At 43.8% G+C, this 27,182-nt stretch overlaps 1 protein-coding gene across 1 annotated transcript in view; it reads right to left on the minus strand.

The window, feature by feature from the left end:
- Positions 1 to 27,182, minus strand: part of NOX4 (NADPH oxidase 4) — a 176,749-nt gene that overhangs the window by 118,750 nt on the left and 30,817 nt on the right. The window contains 6 exon segments of the mRNA XM_032220101.1: positions 3,583 to 3,645; positions 6,274 to 6,441; positions 9,965 to 10,073; positions 10,075 to 10,154; positions 10,156 to 10,189; positions 23,941 to 24,021. Coding sequence (XP_032075992.1) covers positions 3,583 to 3,645; positions 6,274 to 6,441; positions 9,965 to 10,073; positions 10,075 to 10,154; positions 10,156 to 10,189; positions 23,941 to 24,021 — 535 coding nt within the window.

Raw genomic sequence — 27,182 nt, forward strand, 5'->3', positions numbered from 1 at the left:
CATATCCACCCATGCTACATCATAGCTAAACCAAAATATTAAAAACAACATTCAAAAGATCAGAGAGTCTTACGTCTGACTCATGGAAAATGGATTGGGTTGACCTGATCATCCCCTTCTTCGCTAATGAATCAGACAAAACTACCAGATGTCAGACAAGATAAGTGCCCTTTTTTTCCGTGACCTGACAAATGCGCGCACGACAAAAGCGTGCCGACGAAACCGCGCTGAGAAAACCACGACATCATAAACGCACCCACAACAACGCGTCGACAAAACCGCGTCCACAAAAGCGTGATTTGGTTAAGGTAAGGGTTAGGGTAAGTTACGGTAAGGGTTAGGGTTAGGTTCAGGGTTAGGGTTAGGATTAGGGTTAGGGTTATTAGGTTGTTATTACTTGTTTGTTGAAGGCGTGCTGTTGTCGGCACGCTGTTGTCGGCATGCTTCTGCGCTCATTCGTCGGCGCGATTTCGACCTTGTGGTTTTCTTGCCGCAGTTTCGTCAGCATGCTTTTGTCGAGCGCGCATTTGTCGGTGAACCTTTTTTTCTGCCTATGCACATGTTTGATCCTGACTTCCAAAAAGACCGGAATCAAAAGAATATTAAGCCGTCCAAAGTTTTGCCAGTAAGTGAATGGGAATAATCATATATTATGAACCTGGAGGGTGTGTGGTTAAGATGCTGGGCTTGTCATAAAGTTGGCAGTTTGAGACCCAAGCACTGCATGATAGGATGAGCTCATGTTCCTTGCTCCAGCTTTTGCCCACCTGTTGTGGTCCATCAGCATCCTACGGAGCTGGCAGCAGAGTCGGACAATTAGTAGGTTCGGGAGGAACATGGGCCAGTCTTGGAGTCTGGGGAAGGCTCAGATGAGGCAGAGAGGGGCCAGAGCCACCTGGAAGTTATGTGCTGCCGGCGGAGCCTGACATCAGGGAGGCAGAAGAACAGGGTGAACCTGTTCCCAGTGTGCACATGCACAGAGCTGCCAGAAGGCAAGAACAATTAAGGAAAAAGGGGCGACTTGGGAGTAAGGCTTGGAGATGATTCCCCCTCCCAATAAGACATAAACGAGGACCGAACAGGACCTCGTTTATGTCTTTTGCAGGAAGCAATTAGTTCATCTGGTCGGCTCAAGCTTAGAGAAGTTCTCTTTGGCTCTATGCTACGTTTGGCCTTGCAAAACTAAGGGGCAATTAGGTCTCTGGCAGCGTTTCAAGGGAGATAAAGGTGGGTATCAACATTATCCTGAAAGACTGTGGCAACCCGAGCAGACATCTGAAGACAGTGGTGCAGTGGTTAGAGTGCAGTACTGCAGGCTACTTCTGCTGACTGCCAGCTACCTGCAATTTGGCAGATCGAATCTCACCAGGCTCTGCGTTGACTCAGCCTTCCATCCTTCCGAGGTGGGTAAAATGAGGACCCAGATTGTTGGGGGCAATAGGTTGACTCTGGAAACTGCTTAGAGAGGGCTGTAAAGCACTGTGAAGTGGTATATAAGTCTAAGGACAATTGCTAGAGATATTGCCATTCATGGCTAAGGAGGTCCTCGCAACTATTTTCCCTATATAGTTTGTATCAGATGGGTCAATTCCAGTTGAAGGATGCAGGCCTAAACTAAAGGTCTTTTTGCCCCAAGCCCCATAGGATTTTATAGGTTAAAAATAGCACTTTAAATTGTTCCTGGAAACCGTTTGAGCAGCCTATTTTAAAAGCTTCTCCCTGTAATTCACCTCCTTGAAGTATAAAGTGATTGTCATGCCCTTAGCAGCATCTCTCAGATCCTCAAGAGTGTCACATAAATCAGGCTTCCTTAAAAATGTGAGCCTTACCTTGAGAATATTAAAGCAGAAAGTGAGCGGTTAAAGGCCGGGCAGTCTTTGTGAAAAGATCACAGGAAGTCCTCGACTTATGACCACAATTGAGTCCAAAATTTCCATTGCTAAGCAAGACAGTTGTTAAGTGAGTTTTGCCCCATTTTATGACCTTTTTGCCACCATTGTTAAGTGAATCACTGATTTGTTAAATTCAGTAACATGGCTGTTAAGTCAATCTGGCTTCCCCATTGACTTTGCTTGTCAGAAGGTGGTAAAAGGAGATCATATGCCCTGAGACACTGTAACTGTCATAGGTACATGCCAGTTGCCAAACATCTGGGTTTTGGTCATATGACCACAGGGATGCTATAAAAGTCAAACATGTGAAAAACTGTTGTCTTTTTTTTTCAGTGCAGTTGTAACTTTGAATGGTCACTAAAACCCTTTGAACAGAGATTTTCAATCTCCATTATCTCTCTCTCTGTCTTTAATCTATCCAATCAATCTGTCTGTTGGTCTGTCTCTAATCTAGCTAGCTAGCTGTTATCCATAGAGGTATCATATCTATCATCCATCCATCCATCTATTATCCATATATGTATCCTATCTATCTACCTATCTACCTACCTACCTATCTATCTATCTATCTATCTATCTATCTATCTATCTATCTATCTATCTATCTATCTATCTCTATCCATCATCCATCCATCCATCCATCCATCCATCCATATCTATCTATCTATCTATCTATCTATCTATCTATCTATCTATCTATCTATCTATCTATCTATCTATCTATCTATCTATCTAATCTATCTATCTATCTATCTATCTATCTATCTATCCATCCATCCATCCATCCATCCATCCATCCATTCATCCATCTATCTATATCATCCATATATATATCCCATCCATCCATCCATCCATCCATCCATCCATCCACCCACCCATCCATCCATCCATCCATATATGTATAACATCTATCTATCTATCTATCTATCTATCTATCTATCTATCTATCTATCTATCTATCTATCTATCTATATCTATCTTCTGTACCTCTCTCTCTCATTATCTCTCTATCTCTCTATCGCTCTATCTATCTATCTATCTATCTATCTATCTATCTATCTATCTATCATCTATCTATCTATCTATCTATCTATCTATCTATCTATCTATCTATCTATCTATCTATCTTTTTTTAATATGTTGTCTTTGTCTCTTTCCCCCCTTTTCCTTGTCTTTTGTGAGCCACCCGGAGTCCTCCGGGAGTGGGCGACATACAAGACAAATAAATAAATAAATAAATAAATAAATAAATAAATAAATAAATAAATAAATAAATAAATAAATATCTCTATCTTCTGTACCTCTCTCACACATTATCTATGTATCTATCTATCTATCTATCTATCTATCTATCTATCTATCTATCTATCTATCTATATCATCCATATATGTATCCCATCCATCCATCCATCCATCCATCTATCCATCTATCCATATATGTATCCCATCCATCCATCCATCCATCCATCCATCTATCCATCTATCCATATATGTATCCCATCCATCCATCCATCCATCCATCCATCCATCCATCTATATCTATCATCCATATATGTATCCCATCCATATCTCTCCCTCCCTCCCTCCCTCCCCCCCCCCCGCTCTCTTAAAGACTGTTCATTTACATCTCCAGAACAAGCAAGCAAACCAAACACTAGCTAACAATACCCAACAAAAATAAATTCCTTACCATTGTAAGAGTGAAGGGATGGCTTTCCAGAGAGGACACACTTGGGCAGTGTAGAATGACATACTGAAATACATCAGCCAAAATAAAAGAAAAACAAATAAAGAACAGGATATCAAACATCGCAGGGGGTTGTTACTTCTAAGGTTGGGCTGCTCACCCCACTGGAAAGTTAATGCATACAATCTTACTACACTACCATCTCTGTGGAAATTATATTTCTGCTACGACTGGAAACTCCAGCTGGTGCAGAAGACAAGCATATTGGCAGGATGCTGAGAGGAGCATCAGCTGGCTGAAGATTATATCTTTGTTGAAACAAATGCAATGACTTCCAACCAAGCCAATTTGGGGTTTTTGTTTAGACTATACAAGGTTCTAAACAGCTTGAAGCCCTGGTGGCACAGTGGTTAGAATGCATTATTGCAGGCAAACTCTGCCCAGAGCCTGGAGTTCGATCTTGGTGGGGTCCCAAAGTTGCTCAGGCTTACATCCTTCCAAATTCAGTAAAATGAGGACTCAGATTGTTGTGGGCAATATGCTAACATTGTAACTACCCAGAGAAAGCACTATGGGGCAGTATATAACACTGCTATTTACAGTAATTGCTACTGAAGCCACCATATCTGCCAGGCAGGCTGTTTTGCTATTATAGATCTGGTCAATTCTTTAGGACACCTTGAAAATCCTGATGTATGTTCTACAACACTAGAAGATTCCCTCCTAAGATTCATGAGGCGCTTAGAAACTGAGTATTTCCTAAAATGACAAACCTTAATTCATTTACCCTTAACAGTAAGGAGCTATGACTGCATTAGTAGCTGACTGGTTTAAATTAATTGTGGTATTTTTATCCCAAGCCCTGACTAGAGACATAAGGAAATCCGCTATGGATCTAGTTGGAGTAGACTTAACCAGTTCTTTCACTGTTAGCAAAATCATAATAGGATAAATGCTTGCAAGAAGAAAGTCCAACTTCATCTTTCTCTTCAAAAATCCAACTTGCTTTTAAAAACCATGAAGCCAATAGCGCTCTTTCTTTTCATAGGAGGAAAAACCATATTATACATTCTCCATAATATGGAACTCACTTGCAGCAATTCTTTTTTTAAATTATTATTATTATTTACATATAATATATCGAACACAGTTGGACGGTCCTGCATTTCATCCGCCATAAAAATGAAAATGAAAAACAAATAATATAGATATGCTACTTAAACAGTGCTAGTTTTGTTCCATGTGTCATACTATTCTTGCCTCTCCTTTGTCTTTTATTTCTAATGTTAGTCTATCTATTTCTGCGCAGACTAATATCTTCCTTGTTATCTCCTTTTCTGAAGGGGTGTTTTCGCTTTTCCATTGCTGCGCATACACCATTCTCGCTGCAGTCAGGATGTGTTATGGTAAAGGTAAAGGTTTCCCTCGCACATATGTGCTAGTCATTCCTGGCTCTAGGGGGAGGTGCTCATCTCTGTTTCAAAGTTGAAGAGCCAGCGCTGTCCAAAGATTTCGCCGTGGTCATGTGGATGGCATGACTAAACGCCGAAGGCACACGGAACACTGTTACCTTCCCACCAAAGTTGGTTCCTATTTTTCTACTTGCATTTTTTACGTGCTTTCGAACTGCTAGGTTGGCAGAAGCTAGGACAAGTAACGGGAGCTCACTCTGTTATGCGGCGCTAGGGATTCGAACCGCTGAACTGCTGACCTTTCTGATTGACAAGCTCAGCGTCTTAGCCACTTAGCCACCATGTCCCACAACCATCTGTTATAATGCCTAATAAGAATAATTCTGGCTCAAATGCTATACAACGTCCAATCATTTTTTCTAGCCACGTGTGAATTTGTAACCAATATTTTCTTGTTTTTTTACACGTCCACCGCATGTGCACTTCTTGAACTGACCCTGCATCTACATAGTACTAGGGTTAGTACTATGGGGCTCCTGGTCAATTTAAAAAGTGCTGTAAAGTATAAAACGCCCTGCCCGAGCAGTTACTTACTGCGAGCATATAGAACCAGATTTTGGCTACCTCAACCTTTTTCAAAAAGATGCATAGCATCCAATTCTCCCTAATTTTATCCCAAAATGTTTTTTTTTAATTATCGATGCAAATCTAAAACGGTGCCTGTAAAGAAAGCAGATGAACCTAGGATGCCAATCCTGAATTGAGGAAGTTTTGGCATATCAGCTGATCATGAGTGTTAGGAATATAATTCTAACGGTTGGGTTGGCAATATATAAATCATGTACAATGTTGTACCTGTTGCTTTAAAGCCTACTGTAAAATGTGATTGGTTGCTATTTCCTCAATCGGCCTTAAGAGGGAGCCAGAACGACTGTTAGTTCTCTCTTTGTTTGTTAGATGCTTGGCTGATCTGAGTGCCGTGAGCTATTGTAAGTTTTGCAACTGTTAGCAAACTTTGATTACTGGAGTGATTATATGATACTGGACTATGTTATTTGGATGATCCCTTAACTGAAAGACATTGATGACTGACTGAATTACCCGTGTATGACTTGGACTGTTTGATGGACTCTGATAACCTCTATTTCCACAAAGTAAAAGCCTATTTAAAACTGCAGTGTCTCTTTATGCTGATTTGTGTGTTCTCCAACACAACCCTAACAACCACTTCGCTGAACGTATTCGCTCTCCCAACAGGGAGCTTACCTAACAATGAGCTCACCTGTCCAGGTCTTGCCTTAAAGCCTTCCTTCATCATCTGTATTTCAAGGACATCACAAGGATGGTTGATTACCGCAGTGAGTTTGACAGGTTTATAACTGCTATAGATATAGCGGTACAGTCTTTCCACACAATATAAGCATAGCGGTCCGGAAATCCAAAGCCAGGTCTGAAGATGGGAAATAAAAGCATTTTTTTAAAAAAATTCTGGGAAATGTCTGCCTGCAAGAATTACTTGCAATTTCAACTCAGTATGTGCAACCCAAATCAGTAGGACAAAGGATGAACGGACTGGGTTAAATCTACTCATTTCCTTCTCTGGGAGATGGACATTCAAGCCAGCAAATTGTGATATTGATTTTTCATGTAAAAATGCCACAGAAAAAACTCAACAAACAGAAACTAGGGAAGGATGGAACATAGTTTATTTCTGGGGGGGTCCTTGGTGTCCTCTGAGCTTGCTGGTTTTCTTGCAGACATTTCATTACCAAACTAGGTAAAATCATCAGTGTTAGCACCAAGCCCAGAGAGCTCAAAGGACCTCATAAACAGTTCAATTTATGAGCTACAAATATTTTCTTCTATTGAAGAACTTCCGAAAAAACAATTACGGCAACCTGCCTTCCATTGAGCACCTGGGCACTGCACGCGTCAAAAAGAGGGCTGTGAAAATATCTACAGACCCCTCGCATCCTGGACATCAATGGTTTCAATTCCTACCCTCAAAACGACACTATAGGGCACTGCATACCAAGACAACATAAGGACAGTTTTTTTCCCCAAACGCCATCGCTCTGCTAAAACCAATAATTACACGACAACCGTCATAAATAGGAATCAATTGCCAAGCAGCTGAATTTGATCCCATGACCATGGGGATGCTAGAATGGTTGCAAGTATGAAAAACAGTCATTAGTCATTTTTCAGTGCGCTATAACTTTAAACGGTCAGTAAATGACTAAGTTGAGAACTAACATATTTTTCGGAGTATAAGACGCACCAAGGTTTGCCGAGGCAATTTTTTTAAAAGTAGGTAGGTAGATAGAGGGATAGACAGGGAGAGAAAGAGAGAGAAATACAGTAGGTAGGTAGGGAGAGAGAGATAGTAATTAGGTAGGTAGGTAGATAAAGGGAGGGAGGGAGGGAGGGAGGGAGAGAGAGAGAGGAGAGAGAGAGATACAGTAGGTAGGTAGGGAGAGTATGTGTGTGTAGGTAGGTAGGCAGGTAGAGAGAGAGAGAGAAATAGAGATAGAGAGAAATACAGTAGATAGATAGGTGTTTCTGCTGGCACAGCACTTGATCATATAAGTCTCATCATCAGTTAAAGAGCTTTGCAAAAGGGGAAAAATAGTTTTTGCACTTTGCAAACCTCACAAAAACAGGCTCGTTTTTTTTTCCAACAAAAAAAAGGGCATGATAGCCTTTTGGAGGGGGGGCTTGCAGAATGCTCCTGGGGGTGGGGGGGGCAAAAACGAGCAAAAAACAGCCCGTTTTTCATGAAAACGGGCCCGGCTTTTGCCAAAAAGATTGCATGCATAGCCTTATGGAGGCTTATAGAGTGCTGCTGGGGGGAAGCAAAAAACAGCCCATTTTTGCTCATTTCTGCCCTCCCCAGCCCCAGGAGCTCTCTGAAAGCCTCCATAAGGTATGCACAGCCATTTTTGTGAAGAGGTGGGGCTTCGGGAGGCAAAAAATGCTGTACATGGTGTATAGACCACCCAGATTTTCAGCCTCTTTTTTTGAGGAAAAAGGGTGTCTTATACTCCGAAAAAATACGGTACCTATATTTCCCAAGCACTTATGGAATGCCTGTATCTGTTTAAAATATCACCATTCCAAGAAGCATCAAAAAAGAAACACTATTTTTCAATCACCCTCTGCTAATGCAAGTATATATACACATACACATATACACATACACACACACACACCACACACACATATATGTATATGTATGTATGTGTAATATATATATATATAATATATATATAATATATATATATATAGTGTATGTATGTATGTATGTATGTATGTATGTATGTATGTATATATATATGTATATATATGTGTATATATATATATATATATTATATATATATATATATATATATATATATATTATATATATATAGATATATATATATATATATATATATATATATATATTATATATAGTCACAACCCCTGGTATGCCAAATATGGGAGGAAGGTCACACTTCCATTCTCTGTCCTTCGGCTCGTCACAAGAGACCATCCAGACAGAAACCCAATATTTTTTACTATTGCCTTTTTGTTACATTTGTTATATTTGTGCTGATAAATAAATAAAGGGAGACTAGTATAGATCTATTTCAAGCTATTTAGCTCTCATCAGCTAGCCATACCCTTGCTGGGAATCGAACCTGTGCTCTATTGCCTCTTAGGCTGATGAGAGCTAAATAGCTGATGAGAGCTAAATAGCTTGAAATAGATCTATACTAGTCTCCCTTTATTTATTTATCAGCACAAATATACATATATAATATATATATTTAAGTTAAAAGTAAAGACAACTTCATCCAATTTACACATTTAGAACGTAAATAAAATCCCATTGCTTAGATTGGCTGGCTGGGGAATTTTGGGAAGTTGAAGTCGAGACATCTTAAAGTTGCCAAAATTGAGAAACACATAACTGATGCCCATTAAACTTGGATTTAACTTTATTTATTCAATTTCTATAGTTGCCCATCTCAATCCAATGGACCCTTCGATTGTGCTAACATCCTCTTAAGGCTGCTGCAAGATTCAAATAGCAGCCATCTGAACAGCGTTAAGTGCACACCTAAAAACAACAATTAATTTATGCAACAAATTGGAAACAGCTTTATTAATTAATGCTCAATATGGTCGCCTTGTCAAATGTACGCTTAAATGCAAACTTTGGATTTGCAGTGCTCAATACTTTATACACAAGCAGCTCATGCCCTCCACTGGCTATTCATGCTAAGACTGTCATACTAATGCTATACAATCGTTGTTTATTAATGGTTTATTTATTTTTATATTGTTTATACATCCTGAGTGTGTACACTTGGAAGAATACATATTTTAGTTTTAGACGTGTGCCTGGATTGCCTTCCTATCTCTTACCAGATCTCTTCAACACCACAAATAAGTAAAGGTAAAGGTTCCCCTCACACATATGTGCTAGTCATTCCAACTCTACGGGTGGTGCTCATCTCTGTTTCAAGCCAAAGAGCCAATGCTGTCCGAAGATGCCTCCATGGTCAATTGGCCAGCATGACTCAACAGACCGCACGGAACGCTGTTCGCTTCCCACCAAAGGTGGTTCCTATTTTTCTACTTGCATTTTTTAATGCATTCGAATTGCTAGGTTTGGCAGAAGCTGGGACAAGTAACGGGAGCTCACTCCGTTACGTGGCGCTAGGGATTCGAACTGCCGAACCTTTCTGATTGACACGTTCAGCATCTCAGCCACTGCGTCCCACCTGTCTAAATTTGGAACTCAGCCGACATGACAGCCTACCTCTCCCTTCCCTCCCAGACGTTTAGCTACAAACATTTAACAGCTTGTTCCCTGTCAACTCGGGATATTTATGAACGTTTGGCGCTTTTCATACCACAAGGGCCAACTGGTAGCAGAAGCATCCCCGCCAGAAGCACAATACAACACAGATGTTCACACGAACCTCAGGGAAACAGGCTTGGAATTTTGGCTCTTCGGCACAAGCAAAGTCACTTTCCAGAAGAGGTTCTAGCTCCATCAACGGTCCTGGGAAATGCTCCACGGCGCTTCCTGTGAGAGGTGGTTTGAAAGCCACTTTCAAACGGAAGATCCTTTTCAACGGTCCCATTGGGATTGTAACACCCAGGGGGGTGCCTCCTTTAGGTTAGTTTGGTATTTCAGAACTCCTCTGCAGAAATTTAAAAAGAAAAAAGAAAAGAAAGAAAGGCAATCTGGTCACCACGATGTTGACAATCTGGAAAGTGTGCAGAGAAGAGCGACAAAGTTGATAAAAAATCTGGAGGCTAAATTGCATGCTGAACAGTTGAGGGAGATAGCCCATCAAAGAGAAGGATTCAGGGGGACATAACTGTGTTCTGACTTAGGCTTCCCAAGAGCATGAAGCAAATTCCTGGTCCCGACAAAAAAAATCCTTTATTAATTTCCTATGAATTCTGCTCATTCACATCCAGCAAAATCTTTCAAGGGAGGATTTACAGTCACGGATATTATCTGTCTTGGAGAGCTGCCAGGCCGATATCTGCAGTACTTGGCAAGGAGTCTTGTAGAGTCACAAACCAATTAAGCGAACTTGTCTCCTGCAAACTCCACTCCCCTTTTGCTCCTCTTTTATTTCCTCTGGGAGGGCCATTCCTCATCCACCTTTGCCTTACTCCCAAATCTACCCTTGTTCTTCAGCTGTTCCCTTCGTCTGGCCACTCTGCGCATGCACACACTGGGAACAGGCTCCAGCTGTTCGTCTGCCTCACTGATGTCTGACTCTGAAGGCAGCTAATAACTGGCATATGGCTCTGGCCACCCCTCTGCCTCCGACACAGAGCCCTCATCAGAGCCTTCCCCAGACTCCAGAACTGGCCCATGTAGAGAACTGGTTCAGGGGCGTAGCAGGCCTGGGTCGCTGCTGGTTCCAGCGACCCATCCCACCACTACCAGTTCAGCTGAACTGGGCTGAATCAGCAGGAACCCACCACTGATCTAAATCTAATTATATTCAGAAGTTAAGTTCTGAAGCTTACTAAGAGTCCTCCTTACAAATGCAGATAATGATATTTGTTATGAATTCCCCTGAGCAAAATCTACACAACACAACCACATACATTTTTTTTATGCTTCCGTAATGATTTCCATGGGACTCCATTTTGAAAAATTATTCTCGCTCACTTCGTGGGGGAAAACACACAATAAAAACAGGATGAGGGAAGTAAATTCATTTTCTCGTCCCATTCTTTTGATCCTAGAGCTTGATTGATATCCCCTGACTGGCAACTTGCAGATTGTGAACCAAAAAAGTAAAGAAAAAAATGAACAAAAGCAAACAAACGAAACGCAGAGGTGAAATTAACAGTCTTGTTTCTCTCTCTGTAATTGCGGCCCGGGTGCTGTGCTTGTTTTTAATTATCTTTATTTACAACGGTCCCCTCTTACACACAAAGCCTTCGCTTTAAACCATGCAAGCCTCCTCTTAAGAACACAACAAACAAACTGTATATAATAAAGACGGCAAACACACACCAGTTTATTCATTTTTACGGTGACAGGAGCCGTGGTAATTTCCATATGGAAGGCTGTGCTTTAAAAAAAAAAAAGAGACCAAAACACTGTTTTTTGCTCAAACAAAAGGGGCCAATTCCGGTTTCTGCAGCAATAATATTTCTGGGAACTATGCTGCCCCGCTGGCATTTGGAGGTGTGTGTTTTGGTGAAAAGAAAGGAACCCACGCTTCAAAACTGCAGTCTGAAATCCGAAAGGAGGAGGAAGTGCGAGAAAAAGGCTCCTTCTGACCCCCAAGGTAACAGTATATACCAACAGTTTAAAATGAGAGAGAGGCTGAGCCAAGCATAAAAGTCCCTCAGTCTTTTGGCTTTTTTCCCCCCCTCCCGAAGTCCTTCAGCTAACAAACCTACATTTTGCAGACATCCTGAAGCAGTGCTGCAGGATCATTACATCGCCCATTAAATCTTATCCACCCCCTTTAAAAGGAGGTGGAAATCAGTGCTGCAGTGAGTATCGCTAAAGCTAGTTTGGCTGCCTCGGTTTAACTCCTTGCAGGCAGCAAAATCTCAAAGAAAGAAAAAGAAAGAAAGAAAGAAAGAAAGAAAGAGGGAGGGGGCAGGCAAGCAAGCAACAAAGAGAGGGAGGACGGACAGATGGAAGGAAGGCAGGAGGAAGGCAGGCAAGCAAGAAAAGGGAGGGAAGGCAGAGGAAGGTAAGAAAGAGGAAGGGAGGGAGGCAGGTAAGCAGGCAAGCAAGCAAGAAAGGGAGGGCAGAAGGAAGGAAGGCAAGCAAGCAAGAGAGAGAGGGAGGGAGGGAAGGAAGGAGGCAGGCAGGCAAGAAAGAGAGAGAGGGAGGGAGGGAGAGAGGAAGGAGGCAGGCGGGCAAGCAAGCAGGCAAGAAAGAGGGAGGACGGACAGACAGACGGAAGGCAGGCAGGCAGGTAAGCAAGAAAGAAAAAGAGAGGGAGGGAGGGCAGAAGAAGGAAGGCAGCAAGCAAGAAAAAGAGAGGGAGGAGGGCAGAAGGAAGGAAGGAAAGCAGGCAGGCACAGGCAAGAAAGAGGGAGGGGAGGGAGAGAGGAAGACTGGAGGAAGGCAGGCAGGCAGGCAGGCAAGAAAGAGGGAGGGAGGGAGAGAGAGGAAGACTGGAGGAAGGCAGGCAGGCAGGCAGAAAGAGAGGGAGGACGGACAGACGGAAGGAAGAAAGGAAGGAAGGCAGGCAAGCAAGGAAGAAAAAAAGGGAGGGAGGGCAGAAGGAAGGAAGGAAGGCAGGCAAACAAGTAAGAGAGAGAGGGAGGGAAGGAAGGAAGAAGGAAGGCAGGCAGGCAGGCAAGCAGGCAAGAGAGAGAGAGGGAGGGAGGAGACAGAGAGGAGGAAGGGAGGGAGGAAGGCAGGCAAGAACAATTAATCAATAGAATAATTTGACTCCAGAAGTTGTGGGTGCGCCAACACTGGAGTCTTTTAAGAAGTTGATTGGGCAACCATTTGTCTAAAATGGCATAGGGTCTCCTGCTTGAGCAGGGGGTTGGACTAGACAACCTCCATGGTCCCTTCCATCTCTGTTATTATATATTCTGAACCTTTGCATGCACGCCTATCGTTATCTTTCACAGTCTTGACAAACACTGCTAGTCCTCAAAGTATCAAAGAGAACTTTTTCTCCTGAAATCCAAATAGAAAGCCTCATTTTCTGTCTCTGTGAGAGCCCTTGACCTTCCCTTTCACATTTAACTGGTGGGGAGGCCCATCCCAACAACTGGTTTATATTGGAATTTTAGCCCCAGAAGCCTGAGGGAAAGGGGCAATTTTTAAAAAAGAAATTGAAGCCTCCTCATTACAGGTTAAACCCGAATTTTTTGTTGTTATGTACAGTTCTTTAGTGAGTCTTACCCCATTTCATGACCTTCCTGCCACAGTTGTTAGTGAATCACTGCCATTGTTATGATAGCAATACGGTTGTTAAGTGAATCTGTCTTCCTTCTTGTCTTCGCTTGTTGGAAGGTTGCAAAAGGGGGGGGTCAACGTGACCCCAGGACTCTGAAACCTTCCTAAATGTGAGTCAGTTGCCAAGGAGCCAAATTTTGTTCAATGATCCTGGAATGCTCTAATCACCGTGAGTATAAAAAAAATGGTCTTGTTATTGTGGCTCGCCAGTGGCCATCAGAGCTGGTGGTGGACTCAGACAGTGAGGAGGTTGGGAGGAACAGGGCCAGTCCTGGAGTCGGGGAAGGCTCTGCGTCGGAGGCAGAGATAGGGCCATGGCAGGGTGGGTTTCTCGCCCCGTTCCAACTGGTGCGGTTGGAACGGGGCCGGTGGCGTCCTTGTGCACGCCGGCGGGTGCACGCATGCGTACCAGTGTCTGTGCGATGCTCCAGCTGCTCCTGGAGGATTGCTCAGGCGCTGTATGCATCCTGCGCATGCGTGGAAGCGCAGAACTCGTCAAAACCAGGTAGGAGCGCGGGCGGCGGGTGGGCCCTTCGCCGTTCCCGGAATTTACTTACTTCCAGGTTCGCTGACCAACCGGTTCGCAGGGACCGCCGCGAACCAGTTGAAACCCACCCCTGGGCCATGGCCGTCTGACATTATCAGCTACCTTCTGAGTCAGAGGTCAGTGGGCAGAAGAATAGCTGGAGCCTGTTCCTGATGTGCGCATGCACAGAGCTGCCAGGAGAAGGGAGCAGTTAAGGGAACAGGGCTGACTCTAGAGTAAAGGCACAGGTGGATGGTGAATGGCCCCTCCCATAGAGAATAAAGAGGAGCAAAAGGGGAGTGGAGTTTGCAGGGGACAATTAATTCGCTTCATTAGTGTGAAGATTTGTTCGTGACTCTCAGAGACTCCTTGCCAAGTATTTCTTTTTGTACAGCATTGTGCTTGGAAGACATCGGCCTGGCAGCTCTCCAAGCCTGATAAGGTCTGTGGTTGTAAATTCACTCTTGAAAGACTGTTTGCCGGGACTTTGCTGGATGTGAATGAGAGGAATTCGCATTAGCTTAATAAAAAGGGTTTTTTTTTTGTTGGGACAAGGAGTCTGCTTCGTGATTTGGGGAAGCCTAGGTCAGAACATGTAGTCACTTTTTCAGTGTTGCTGTAACTTTGAACGCTCACTAAATGAATAGTTGCAAGTCATGAACCACCTGTGCAGTTGTAGTAACAATCATGCAACAGGTAGTAAAATTCTGGTTCTCAGCAAAAAAAAAAAAAACATACATTGTGGCCACGTGACCACAGAACACGGCAACAGAGGTAGTAAATGTGGCAGGTTGTTGAGCACCCAAAATGTGACCACAGGATCACCAGGAGAGGTGAAGCCATCCATTGGAATTGGTTATCTGTTGGGTGGGATCCGTTGTAACTTTAAACAGTCACTTAATGGCCCGTCATCAATCAAGGACTCCTTTTAATTGACAGATTTTGGTTAAAGATCAGAAGACTGCCTGGTTCTAGTACAGGGTTCTTTTCCAGAGCAAATAACAAAATAAGTAATTAAGAGAGATATTTTGCAACTGCAATTTTAAGGAGACTCCCCTGACACCGAAGTGGTAATTATGTTCCACTTCAATATCTTCATGAGACAGAATGGGGATTAAATAATTTTCAGTTCTGCAGTGCTTCATCTTCTGTTTAAGGAGAGTCCTTATACTTACGTGATTCCCTTTAAATATTGAAAATGATGACTTATACAGGGGAGATGGGATATTTCTCTTAATTATTCCATCCCCAATCTATCTCTCTACCAAGAAAGATCTGAGAGCCAACGGTTTCCTCTTGAGATCTTTGTTGTTGTCATTGTTGTTAATTGCGAAGGTCATGTCCGACCCATCACGACCCCATGGACAACATTCCTCCAGGCCTTCCTGTCCTCTACCATCCCCTTGGAGTCCATTTAAGCTCACACCGACTGCTTTGGTGACTCATCCAGCCACCTCATTCTCTGCCTTCCCCTTCTTCTTCTTGTGCCCTCCATCTTTCCCAGCATGAGGCTCTTCTCCAGGGAGTCCTTCCTTCTCCTTAGGTGGCCAAAGTACTTGAGTTTCCTCTTCAGGATCTGGCCTTCTAAAGAGCAGTCAGGGTTTATCTCCTCTAGGACTGACCGGTGGATCGCCTTGCAGTCCAAGGGACTCACAAGAGTTTTCTCTAGCACCAGAGTTCAAAGGCCTCAATTCTTGGTGCTCAGCCTTCCTTATGGTCCAACTTTCACAGCCATCCATGGCAACTGGGAAAACCATAGCCTTGGGATCTTACTTGCCTCAAATCCTAGATTAGGGCTAGAAAGAGACATTTCCTCTGTGTTTCTCCTTTCTGGCTCTTGTCATGCAATTTGAAGTCATCTGATTATCATTTGTGATCCTTCTCAGATGGCTTCCAACAGGCAAGGTCATTGGGGAGATGTGGATTCGCTTAACCAGGTGTGATTCTGTTAACCATTGCAGTGATTCGCTTAATAACTATGGCAAAAAGGATTATTGAATTAGGCGTGACTCACTTAAGAACTGCCTCGCTTTGCAACACAAATTCTGGTATCAATTGTAGTCATAAGTTCAAGGATTACCTGTAACTTCTTCCAAAGAAGATAATTGGAGAGAAAGCATCATGGATGGTGTGCGATAGCCTTAATTTACTCAGTTACCAGGTGGAGAAAGGCAGGTTAGAAAAACCTCACAACCACACTTTCCTCTCCAGTTGGCTACACTGTCTTGATGTCCTTCAACTTCCACCATGCTGATGTTTTCAGGAGCCAAGCTCCTATTGCTAAAAGCAAGGAGAAATGGTTATAGAACTATCAAGTTGAGTCAAGGCAATTGGGCTTCTTTCCTTTTTGGGTTGAAATGTATCTTTACTTATCCAAATAGCTTCTTCAGTCTGAGCTCAGACTGAAGAAGCTACTTAAGGAAGTAGCAGATGTTTCAACCCCCCCCAAAAAGAAAAGAAGTCTAGCTGCCTTGACTCAACTTCCAGACAGTTCTACAACCCATTTCTCCTTGCTTCAGTGCTTCCAGACAACTCAACCACAATGACTGAGAATCTTCATCAATGGGTTCAGTAAGGCAGAAGTGAGAGGGAAGGAGAAAGGAAAGAAAGAAGATGAGGAAGGAAATAAGGAGAAAGGTGGAAGGAAGGAAGGAGAGGGAGGAAGGAAGGAGAAAGGCAGAAGTGGGAGGGAGAAAGAGAAAGGAAGATACAGAAGAAATAAGGGAGAGAGGTGGAAGGAAGGAAGGAAGGAAAGAAGTGAGAGGAGGGAGAAAGGAAGGAAGGAAAGAAAATAAGGAAGGAAATAAGGAGAAAGGTGGAAGGAAGGGAGGAAGGGAGGAAGAAAGGAAGGGAAAGAAGTGAGAGGAGGGAGAAAGGGAAAGGAAGGAAAGAAGATAAGGAAGGAAAGGAGGAGGAGGGAGGGAGGAAGAAAAGAAGGAAGGAGAAAGGCAGAAGTGAGAGGGAGGGAGAAAGAGAAAGGAAGGAAAGAAGATACAGAAGGAAATAAGGAGAAAGTAGAAGGAAGGAAGGGAGGGAGGAAGGAAGAGAAAGGCAGAAGTGAGAGGGAGGGAGAAAGGGAAAGGAAGGAAAGAAGATAAGGAAGGAAATAAGGAGAAAGGTGGAAGGTGGAAGGGAGGGGGGAGGAAGAAAAGAAGGAGAAAGGCAGAAGTGAGAGGGAGGGAGAAAGAAAAAGGACGATACAGAAAGAAATAAGGAGAGAGATGGAAAGAAGGAAGGAAGGAAGGGAGAGAAAGGCAGAGAAGTGAGAGGGAGGGAGAAAGGGAAAGGAAGGAAAGAAGATAAGGAAGGAAAGGAGGAGGAGGGAGGGAGGAAGAAAAGAAGGAAGGAGAAAGGCAGAAGTGAGAGGGAGGGAGAAAGAGAAAGGAAGGAAAGAAGATACAGAAGGAAATAAGGAGAAAGTAGAAGGAAGGAAGGGAGGGAGGGAGGGAGGGAGGGAGGAAGGAAGAGAAAGGCAGAAGTGAGAGGAGGGGAGAAAGGGAAAGGAAGGAAAGAAGATAAGGAAGTAAGTAAGGAGAAAGGTGGAAGGTGGAAGGGAGGGGGAGGAGAAGAAAAGAAGGAGAAAGGCAGAAGTGAGAGGGAGGGAGAAAGAAAAAGGACAATACAGAAAGAAATAAGGAGAGAGGTGGAAAGAAGGAAGGAAGGAAGGGAGAGAAAGGCAGAAGTGAGAGGGAGGAGAAAGGAAAAGGAAGGAAAGAAGATAAGGAAGGAAAGGAGGAGGAGAGAGGGAGGAAGAAGGAAGGAAGGAGACTGAATCTCTCGTGCAAAGATTAGCATTTTTAGAACCTGGAAAGAAGGACATTTGGAAAAGAGAGGTGTTTGTTTAAGACAGTTTCTCCTGAGAGAGAAATATTACACTAGATCTTTTTATCACTGTCTTGAATCTTTGCCAGTGTACACAATCCATTTGCAATGTTAGAAACTCACAAAGCCCTTGACAGAAGCGGTGCACCATTATTCACCTGTCTCAAAGGAGGACGCCTAAAACGGAAAGAACAGGTATCTATTTTTCATTCAGAGTTGAAATACCTTCCCCATTTACGTGGTCCCATTCAGAAAACCCCCAAAGTGGAACCGAGATTTGGGACTAGGGGGAAAGGAAGATTTCAGGAATAGAGAGTAAACGTTCCATATATTTTCTGCAAAATACCCATATTTGGTATCATCTATTAAGGGATGCGGTGGCTCAGTGGCTAAGGCGCTGAGCTTGTCGATCGGAAAAGTCAGCAGTTCGAATCCCTAGCGCCAAATACACAACGTTTTGTACGTAACAAGAATGATACAATTTGCCATATGCTCTTTCTTGTTGGTTCAGTGGGAGGGAAGAGATTAAGAGATACAAGGACCGCTAATGCTCCATCCTTTGGCAATTTTATTCTTTGTTTGGGAAATGTCAGGAAAGGTTACTCAAACATTTGTCTTTGGTTTTCTAGCCCACATAGCAACGAGGGAGAGATGACAAAAAAAAGAAAGCTTCTTCTCTGTCTATGTATCAATTCACTTTTGGGAAAAGCGCCTGTCAGCCTTTAAAAAAAACAGAATAGGAGGCACAAAATGGTGGTAGCTACATCTGACTGGCCTTGTGTGGGCTCAGAAGCTCCATGGGGCAGTGGTGAAATCTATTTTTTTTCTCTACCAGTTCTGTGGGTGTGGCTTTGGGGTGTCATGTGACTGGGTGGGCGTGGCTATGTAGTCGTTTGACTGGGTGGGCGTGGCTATGTAGTCAAGTGATTGGGGGGTGTGGCTATGTAGTCATATGACTGGGTGGGCATGGCTATGTAGTTATGTGACTGGGTGGGCGTGGCTATGTAGTCATGTGAGTGGGTGGCCGTGGCTATGTAGTCATGTGACTGGGTGGGCGTGGCTATGTAGTCATATTACTGGGTGGGCGTGGCTATGTAGTCATTGACTGGGTGGGCGTGGCTATGTAGTCAAGTGACTGGGTGGGCGTGGCTATGTAGTCAAGTGACTGGGTGGGCGTGGCTATATAGTCATGTGACTGGGTGGACGTGGCTATGTAGTCATGTGGGTGGGCGTGGCTATGTAGTCATGTGACTGGGTGGGCATAGCTATGTAGTCATATGACTGGGTGGGCATGGCTATGTAGTCATGTGACTGGGTGGGCATGGCTATGGAGTCATGTGACTGGGTGGGCATGGCTATGTAGTTATGGACTGGGGTGTGTGTCAAAAGACAGAACCTCACTTTAACAATGTCCTACTGGAGCAGGGGTTTGGATTAGATGATCTCCATGTCCCTTCTAGCCCTGGATTGCTGTGCTCTTTCAAGGTATCCTCTGACACTGAGTCTAGTGCAGGAGGTCATGTGCGGGCGGGCCACGCCCATAATGCTCTGACCACTACCCAGCACACACGTGCTTCCCCCCCCTCCTCCATTTTGGGGTGTGCTTTTTCGCCCTCCCTAGGCTCGAGGCTTTCTAGGCACCTGGGGAGGGCAAAAACAGCCCCTCCCACCCTCCCGGAGACTTCAGGAGCTTCCCTGAATCCTCCGGAGCACGAAAAACCGGCCCTATGGGCAAACCGAAAGTTCAGGAACGGACTTGCAGTTTGCTCGTAGGATCAGTTTTTGCCCTCCACAGCCTTCAGGGAAGCCTCCTGAATGCTCCGGAGGGGAAAAACTGGCCTACGAGCAAACTGGAAGTCCGTTCCCAAACTTCCGGTTTGCCTCTAGGCCAGTTTTTCATGCTCCAGAGGCTTCAAGGAAGCCTCCGGAGGGCAAAAAATGGCCTCAAAAGAATCCCAAAGTCAGCTGGCCAGCACACGCATGCGCGCTGGAGCTGACAGGGCAAGCCTTGTGTGCCCTAACAAATGGCTCTGCATTCCACCTGTGGCACACGTGCCATAAGTTCGCCATCACGGGTCTAGTGCCAGGTTTGTGGTCCTTCCTCCCTCTCCTTTTTCCTTCCTTCCCTCCCTCCCTCTCCCTCCTCCCTCCCTCCCTCCCCCCCCCCCCTCTCTCTCTCTCTCTCTCTTTTTCTTTCTTTCTTTCTTTCTTTCGCAGCACCTCCCATTTTTTGCCTAGCCTTCTGGGAGCAAAAACGGACCAGAAATGCTTAAAAATATTTTTTCCTACCATCGCTAGCACAGCTGATCGTCGGAACCTTTTTTTACTTCATTAAGCATTTTTTTTACTACTGGTTCAGGCGAACCAGCCCGAACCGGTAGCATTTTCACCCATGCAATGGGGTCAGTTCTTGTTAGTACTTGATCGAGATCTCAAAAAATCCTAGGATTGAAGGTTTAAGTGGGACGTTAAAAACCATCAAGGAAGAAAGTAATGGAAAGTCAAAACCCACATGGATCATTCAGCTAGTAAACTAGTCTAGCATTCATGGAGTCACAGTGTTGGAAGGGATCTTGGAGGTGGCAAGCAGACAGGTGGCATGCAGAGCCCACTCCGCGGGCACCCAAGGCATTGCCCCAACTCAGCTCCACCATGCATGTGCGTGTGCTTCCGGCCTGATTTTCAGGTCACTGCTGCGCATGCACAAGGGATGGGGCGCATGTGGGAGACACGTGCGCATCCGCAAGGGGGGGTAGGGTGATTGCACATGTATGCACAAAGGCAGGAGGAGCGCAGAGGGGTGTGGCATGGCCTCCCCCATGGCCCATTTTTTGTACCAGGAGGCTGGGGCTGCCTTGCACACAAACGGGGTGGAGCAGGTTGCACGCACATGCACAGGGGGTGGAAGGGGGGGGTCACGCATGTATGTGCAGGGTATGTGGGGGGGTGTCACGTATGCATTGCATTATGGGTGCGGGCATGCGCCTTATCTCGTTTAGAGCACTGCCAGATAATGAGTTTCCAAACACAGGGCAAAGCAAAACTTGGCACAGAGCCTCTTATAATCACAAACAGAACTTCCCACTCTTCACACAACCAATGAATTATTTCCTGCAAAAGCCCTCTCCCCATTGGTTCCTCTTTTGTTTCCTATGGGAGGGGCCAATCACCTCCAAGGTGTGCCTTTACTCTGAAGTTCTCCCTGCTTCCTTAGTTCCTCTTGTCTTCTGGCAGGTCTGCGCAGGCGCACACTGGAACAGGCTCAGCTGTTCTTCTGCCTCACTGCTGTCTAACTCCCTCTCTCTGCCTCCGACGTAGAGCCCTCGCCTGAGCTTTCCTCAGCCCCCAGGACTGGCCCATGTTCCTTCCCAACCTCCTCACGGTCCAACTCCGCTGCCAGCTCCCCTGGCCACTGGTGGGCCACAACACCTCAACAAAATTGAGTTTGACACCCCTAGACCAGACATACCTAGTCCCCTCAATTGTTCATCAAACAGCTTAGTCTCCGGACCTGTATCATCTTTGTTGCTCTTCTCTGTAATCTTTCTACAGCTGTGATGTTGAACCAATGGCAAGAGTGCCAGGAGGTGGCACGCAACCCCTCTCTGATGGCACATGAGCTGTCACCCCAGTTCAGCTCTACCACATGTGGCCGCACACCTCCTGCGGGCCATCTGGTCTTCAGGTCTCTGCCACGCATGTGGGGAGAACGGGGGGGTCAAGTGTGCATGCACAGGAGGTATGGGGCATGCACGAGAGGGCGCATTGCATGCTTTGGGCACTCCAACCGAAAAGGTTAGCCATCACTGTTCTAGAGTCTCAGCATTTTTTTGCCTTGTGTTTATATGGAAAACAAGTCAAATGCTTCAGAACTGCTGCCCTGTAATGGATATGCCATGTTCATACATGTAGCTGTGTCCCTTGATATTCACAGGAGCTACCTTTCAGACAACACTAAGGTCTAATAAGTTCCCAAATAATCGGGCATAAACAAACACACTTTATAAAAACCTTATAAAAACCTGTCCAAAATTTTCAGCATGCACAGCACGTACCAAAACGGACTCAAAAGTGTGAATGTGTAAGGCTTTCCACAAAGGTCGCTATACATATTTCCAAACTATGGCTATTTGCAACTGCAGATAATGAGAATGCAAAATAATAAGAGCTGCCAGGATGTGGGTACACGCACTTCCCTATAAAGAAAGAGCAGGCCTAGGGGGAAAAAATAATAATAATTGAATTAATAACTGGCAATTAGAATTAATTGCCTGTAAAATAAGGTGACCCATTTTGAAAAATGGTTGTTTTCCCGTCTGCATATGCTAACCATTTTTCCCTCTCTGATGCATACACGCGAACCCTTTTCTCCCATACAAGCAACACACAAATATTACGGCAGCAAATACAAAAACAGAAAAACGGTGGGGACTGAAGGAAGCTGGAAGGGGGGATGGAAAGAGGAACAGAAGAGAGGAACCAAACTTCATGGAATTAAAGCAAAGGGGAGAATCATTTTTCGCGAAAGAAAAGAAAAACTGAACCACTATTTTCAGAATACCAAGTGTTAAGGGACTCTCGGTAGTTTCTCCCTAGTTTCCTAGGATCTGCATGAGCAAGGGGCTGGACTAGAAGACCTCCAAGGTCTCTTCCAGCTCTATTCTGATTCTGAAATCTCCAGACAAAGACCCCTCTCAAGCAACAGCTGGTCTTCCCAGATGTCTACATTTGCAGCAAAATATCAGCAGTCATTTGTTCGTTCCTTACATCCAATAATCCTTATTTTTGTCTTACCGGATTCTCCTTTCTCAATTTATTTGATCAATCTTTAGTCATCCTATCACATGGATAAGCACAGGTAATCCTCAACTTGCGACCATAACTGTTTTTCAGTTGCTCAGAGAGACAGTTGTTAAGTGGGTTTTGCCCCATTTTATGACCTTTCTGGATGCAGCGGTTAAGTGAATCACTGCAGTTGTTAAAGTCAGTGACACGGTTGCTAAGTGAATCGGATTTCCCCCATTGACGTGGCTTATCAGAAGGTCGCAAAAGGGGATCACGTGACCCCCCCAGGACACTGCAGCCATCATAAATGCGAGTCAGTTGCCAAGCTTCTGAATTCTGATCGTATGACAATGGCGGCACTTGATGGGTGTGAAAAATGGTTGTAAGTCACATTTTTCTGTTTTAACTTCAAATGGTCACTGATCGGACTCTTGTAAGTGGAAGACTAGATGTATGTTTGTATGTCCTGACTGCCCCCTTAAAAATAAGTCAATAGCATAATATCCTGACATTTTAAATGTCAAAATAGATCCTTTTGTAGGCTGTATAAGGATTGTGTTTTTCTTTGGCGGGGGGCAGAGGTGGGTTCCTACCGGTTCGCACCTATTCGGTAGAACCGGTTCGTCAAATCTACCGAACCGGTTAGAAGAGGTTCCACCAGTGGACCCGGAAAAGCAGGCCACACCTACAGAAGAGGTCCCAATTTTTTTGAAACCCACCACTGGTCCTTGATATGATTATTCTACACTATCATGCTCCTATTTATAAAACTCAGTGCCTCTGTGAAACGTAAGGAGGACTACTGCATTTGTGGTGTAATCAGAACATTGTGTGTGTTGAAGTTGTTTTAACGCAAACCCAAAGATGCCTTTTTAAAACAACTCTACATCATATTCTTATGCATGCCAGTGCTGTGTGTAGGTAATTTAAGGTGGTTCTGACAAGTGTTGTCAGCATCTTCATATCCGGGTCACATGGGTGGCAAGCCACTCCCATCCAGTCCACATGGGCGGCAAGCCACTCCCACAAAGGAAGCCACACCCACAGAGTAGGTTTCGAACAATTTTTGAAACTCACCACTGGCGGGGGTGTCATGAGGGCCAACAGGGTGGGCGTGGCCAGGGTGGGGTGGGCCATGCGGGACAATTCTGGGCCTATCACAGGCCAGATCTAGCCCGCGGCCCCCGTGTTTAACACATCTGCGACACGCTTGACAGTTTTCATCCCAATCCATCTGCAAGCACGCTCGATAACTGTGACAGAATTGACAACTGTAGCTTTGCTAAGCCTTGCAACGACAACACGAGATCTTGATATGACAACACTTGCGTTCCTTCCACAGAAGTACTTACCGGGAAACATGCAGTATCAGCAGCAAGTAGAAGACGAAAAAGAGATTATGGGTGTACCAAAATATGTCATAATCTGAAATCCTGCAAAGACCAAAAGGAACAGATAAATTACCGGGGAATCAAACAATTTTTCATGGTTATGTTCTCAGCGCTGAGTGGACCAACATTTAATTACTCGAACCTGGATTTATTCCAGAGGATTGTTGTTGGTTGTTTTTTTTAAAAAATTTATTTTCTTTCTAAAAGAAAAGTGTTTTAAAAGCAAATACATGATTGTTTACCCCCCCCCCCAGAGTATTTTTTGCAAAAGAGATTTTTTTTCTAAAAGGCGAGAGGAAAAGAGGAAAAAATGAGGAAGAAATGACAATTCTTTTCAAATACTTAATTGGATGCTAAACACAGAAACATGTAAAGGTCTGTCCTTCATCATTTTAGAGTGCAGGATATGGAATAATGGATCTAAGAATAATGGATTTCAGTTACAGGAAAGGCAGACACCGAATGATTGTTAGAAGACATTTCTTAACAGTAAGTGCCGTTTGACAAGGCAATCAATTATCTTGAGAAATGGTGAACTTCTCTTTCAATTAGAATTTGGAAAGTTATATTTTGGGAACAGTTTAATTTTGGATTCCTATACTGAGCGGTTTGATGTTGAGTCTTTGGAAAAAGTGCAAAGAAGAGCAACTAAGATGATTAAAAGACTTGGAGTCTAAAACATTCTACATTTAGGCAAGGAAAACGAATGCACAGGTACAGGATAGGTGGTACCTTGCTCATAGCAGTAACTGTGAGAGGGATCTTGGAGTCCTAGTGGACAACCATTTAAAGATGAGCCAGCAGTATGCAGCAGCTGCCAAAAAAGCCAACCTAGTTCTAGGCTGCATAAACAGAGGGATAGAATCAAGATCACGTGAAGTGTTAATACCACTTTATAAAGCCTTGTTAAGGCCACACTTGGAATACGGCATTCAGTTTTGGTGCCACGATGTAAAAAAGATGTGGAGACTCTAGAAAGAGTGCAGAGAAGAGCAACAAAGATGATTAGGGGACTGGAGACTAAAACATATGAAGAGCGGTTGCAGGAACTGGGTATGTCTACTTTAATGAAAAGAAGGACTAGGGGAGACATGATAGCAGTGTTCCAATATCTCAGGGGTTGCCACAAAGAAGAGGGAGTCAAGCTATTCTCCAAAGCACCTGAGGGCAGAACAAGAAGCAACGGGTGGAAACTAATCAAGGAGAGAAGCAACTTAGAACTGAGGAGGAATTTCCTGACAGTTGGAACAATTAATCAGTGGAACAGCTTCCCTCCAGAAGTTGTGAATGCCCCAACACTGGAAGTCTTTAAGAAGATGTTGGATAGCCATTTGTCTGAAACAGTATAGGGTTTCCTGCCTAAACAGGGGGTTGGACTAGAAGACCTCCAAGGTACCTTCCAACGCTGCTGTTGTATATGGATATGAAGAACGGTTGCAGGATTTGAGTTTGAGCTAGTCTAGAGAAAGAAGCATTAGGGGGGAGACTTTGTTGAAAGCCAGCTGGGACAGTTGTAAACCATGATCCTGTTACCTTGTTATGTTGCAACTATCATTAATACGTGCCAGTTGATGAGCATACAAATGTTCTTCATGTGAGTACGGGGATACTGCACAAGTCACATGAAAACCACTCATCTTTTGTTCACCGCTGTTATAACTTCGAACATAGCTGTTGTAACATCGAACAGTTGTTAAATGAATGCTTGTAAGTCAAGAACTATCTGCTGTCTGGGGGATTTTGGAAATCCACAGCTCCTAAAATTGATGTCAGTGGTGGGATGCAACCGGTTTACTGGTAACAACCGGTTTGGTGAGTGCACGATTCGCGCACGTGGGCGCCTTACAAGCAGCATTCAAAAGGCAATCTTTTTAAGTCTCAAAACTTAACTTCTGTGTCAGCACCTGTGTGTAAAACAGCTGGCGCGCGGCAATCCCTGGTGCCGCGCGAATCAGCTGAGCTAAAAAAACAGGGAAATATAGGACAGGAAATTGCAGGGGCCTATGGGTGGGAGCAAATACTCACTGGCACTATCGGTTCACCTGAACCAGTCCAAACCGGCTGAATCTGACCCCTGGTTGATAGAAGAGAAGAGAAGAGAAGAGAAGGGAATGGAATGGAATAGAAAGGAATAGAAGAGAACAGAATAGAATACAGAATAGAATAGAATACAGAATAGAATAGAATAGAATAGAATAGAATAGAGAAAAAATAGATCAGAATAGAATAGGATAGGATAGAATAGAAAATTGGAATGAAGAATAGAACTAGAACTAGATAGAATAGAACACAGGAGAATACAGAAGAAAAGAGAATAGAATAAAATAGATTTCTTTATTGGCCAAGTGTGATTGGACACACAAGGAATTTGTCTTTTGGCTCTCAGTGTACATAAGGAGAATAAATACATTCATCAAGAACAAAAAATACAACACTAAGTGATAGTCAAGGGTTACTAATAAGCTATCAAATTGTATTAGGAAACAAATAAAAGCAATATAAATTGTAAAGATACAAGCAACATGGTTATAGTCATAAGTGGGGAGACATAGATACTACGAAGGAAGAGAAGAATAATAGTAATGCATTCTTAGTAAATTATTGACATTATTTGAGGAAATTAGTTGTTAAGCAGAGTGATGGGGTTTGGGGGGAAAAACTCCTTATGTCTACTTGATCTGGGGTGCAGAATGTGGTTGAGTAACCCTCCTCTGGAGCATTACAGAGGTTGAAAAGAAATCTGAGGCACCCAGTCTAAAAAAAGAAACCCACTGTATGCCATTTGCATCTGAACATTTTGTTTTAGTCCCTTTCCTACATTTATGTGCTGTATGATGGAAACAAAAATAGCCAGAGTAATTATTGTAATCCTTGCATTCAGTTTCAGTTCTGTCCCTTGGCATTTTCTTTTGCATTGATTACACCCGAAAAGCTCTTTTTAGCAGCTGTTGGCATTCCTTGACATTCCTCCCTTATCCAGTTTCACTTTTTTTTGACAATGGAAACTCTGAGGTCCCTTTAAAAATTCATTGTGGTGATATGTTCTTCCATCTATTTCTTCCATGCATCTTCTCACATTGTTTATGCGTACCCATACCGGCTTTTTTTTTTTTAAAGCTTCATCCTTTTTGCCTCAGGCAACAATGCATACACAATATTTTACCTTAGTGTTTTCCAACTACTTGAAGATGTGTGTACTTCAA

Source organism: Thamnophis elegans, chromosome 6 (genome assembly GCF_009769535.1).
Source record: "Thamnophis elegans isolate rThaEle1 chromosome 6, rThaEle1.pri, whole genome shotgun sequence".
Taxonomy (NCBI): Eukaryota; Metazoa; Chordata; class Lepidosauria; order Squamata; family Colubridae; genus Thamnophis; species Thamnophis elegans.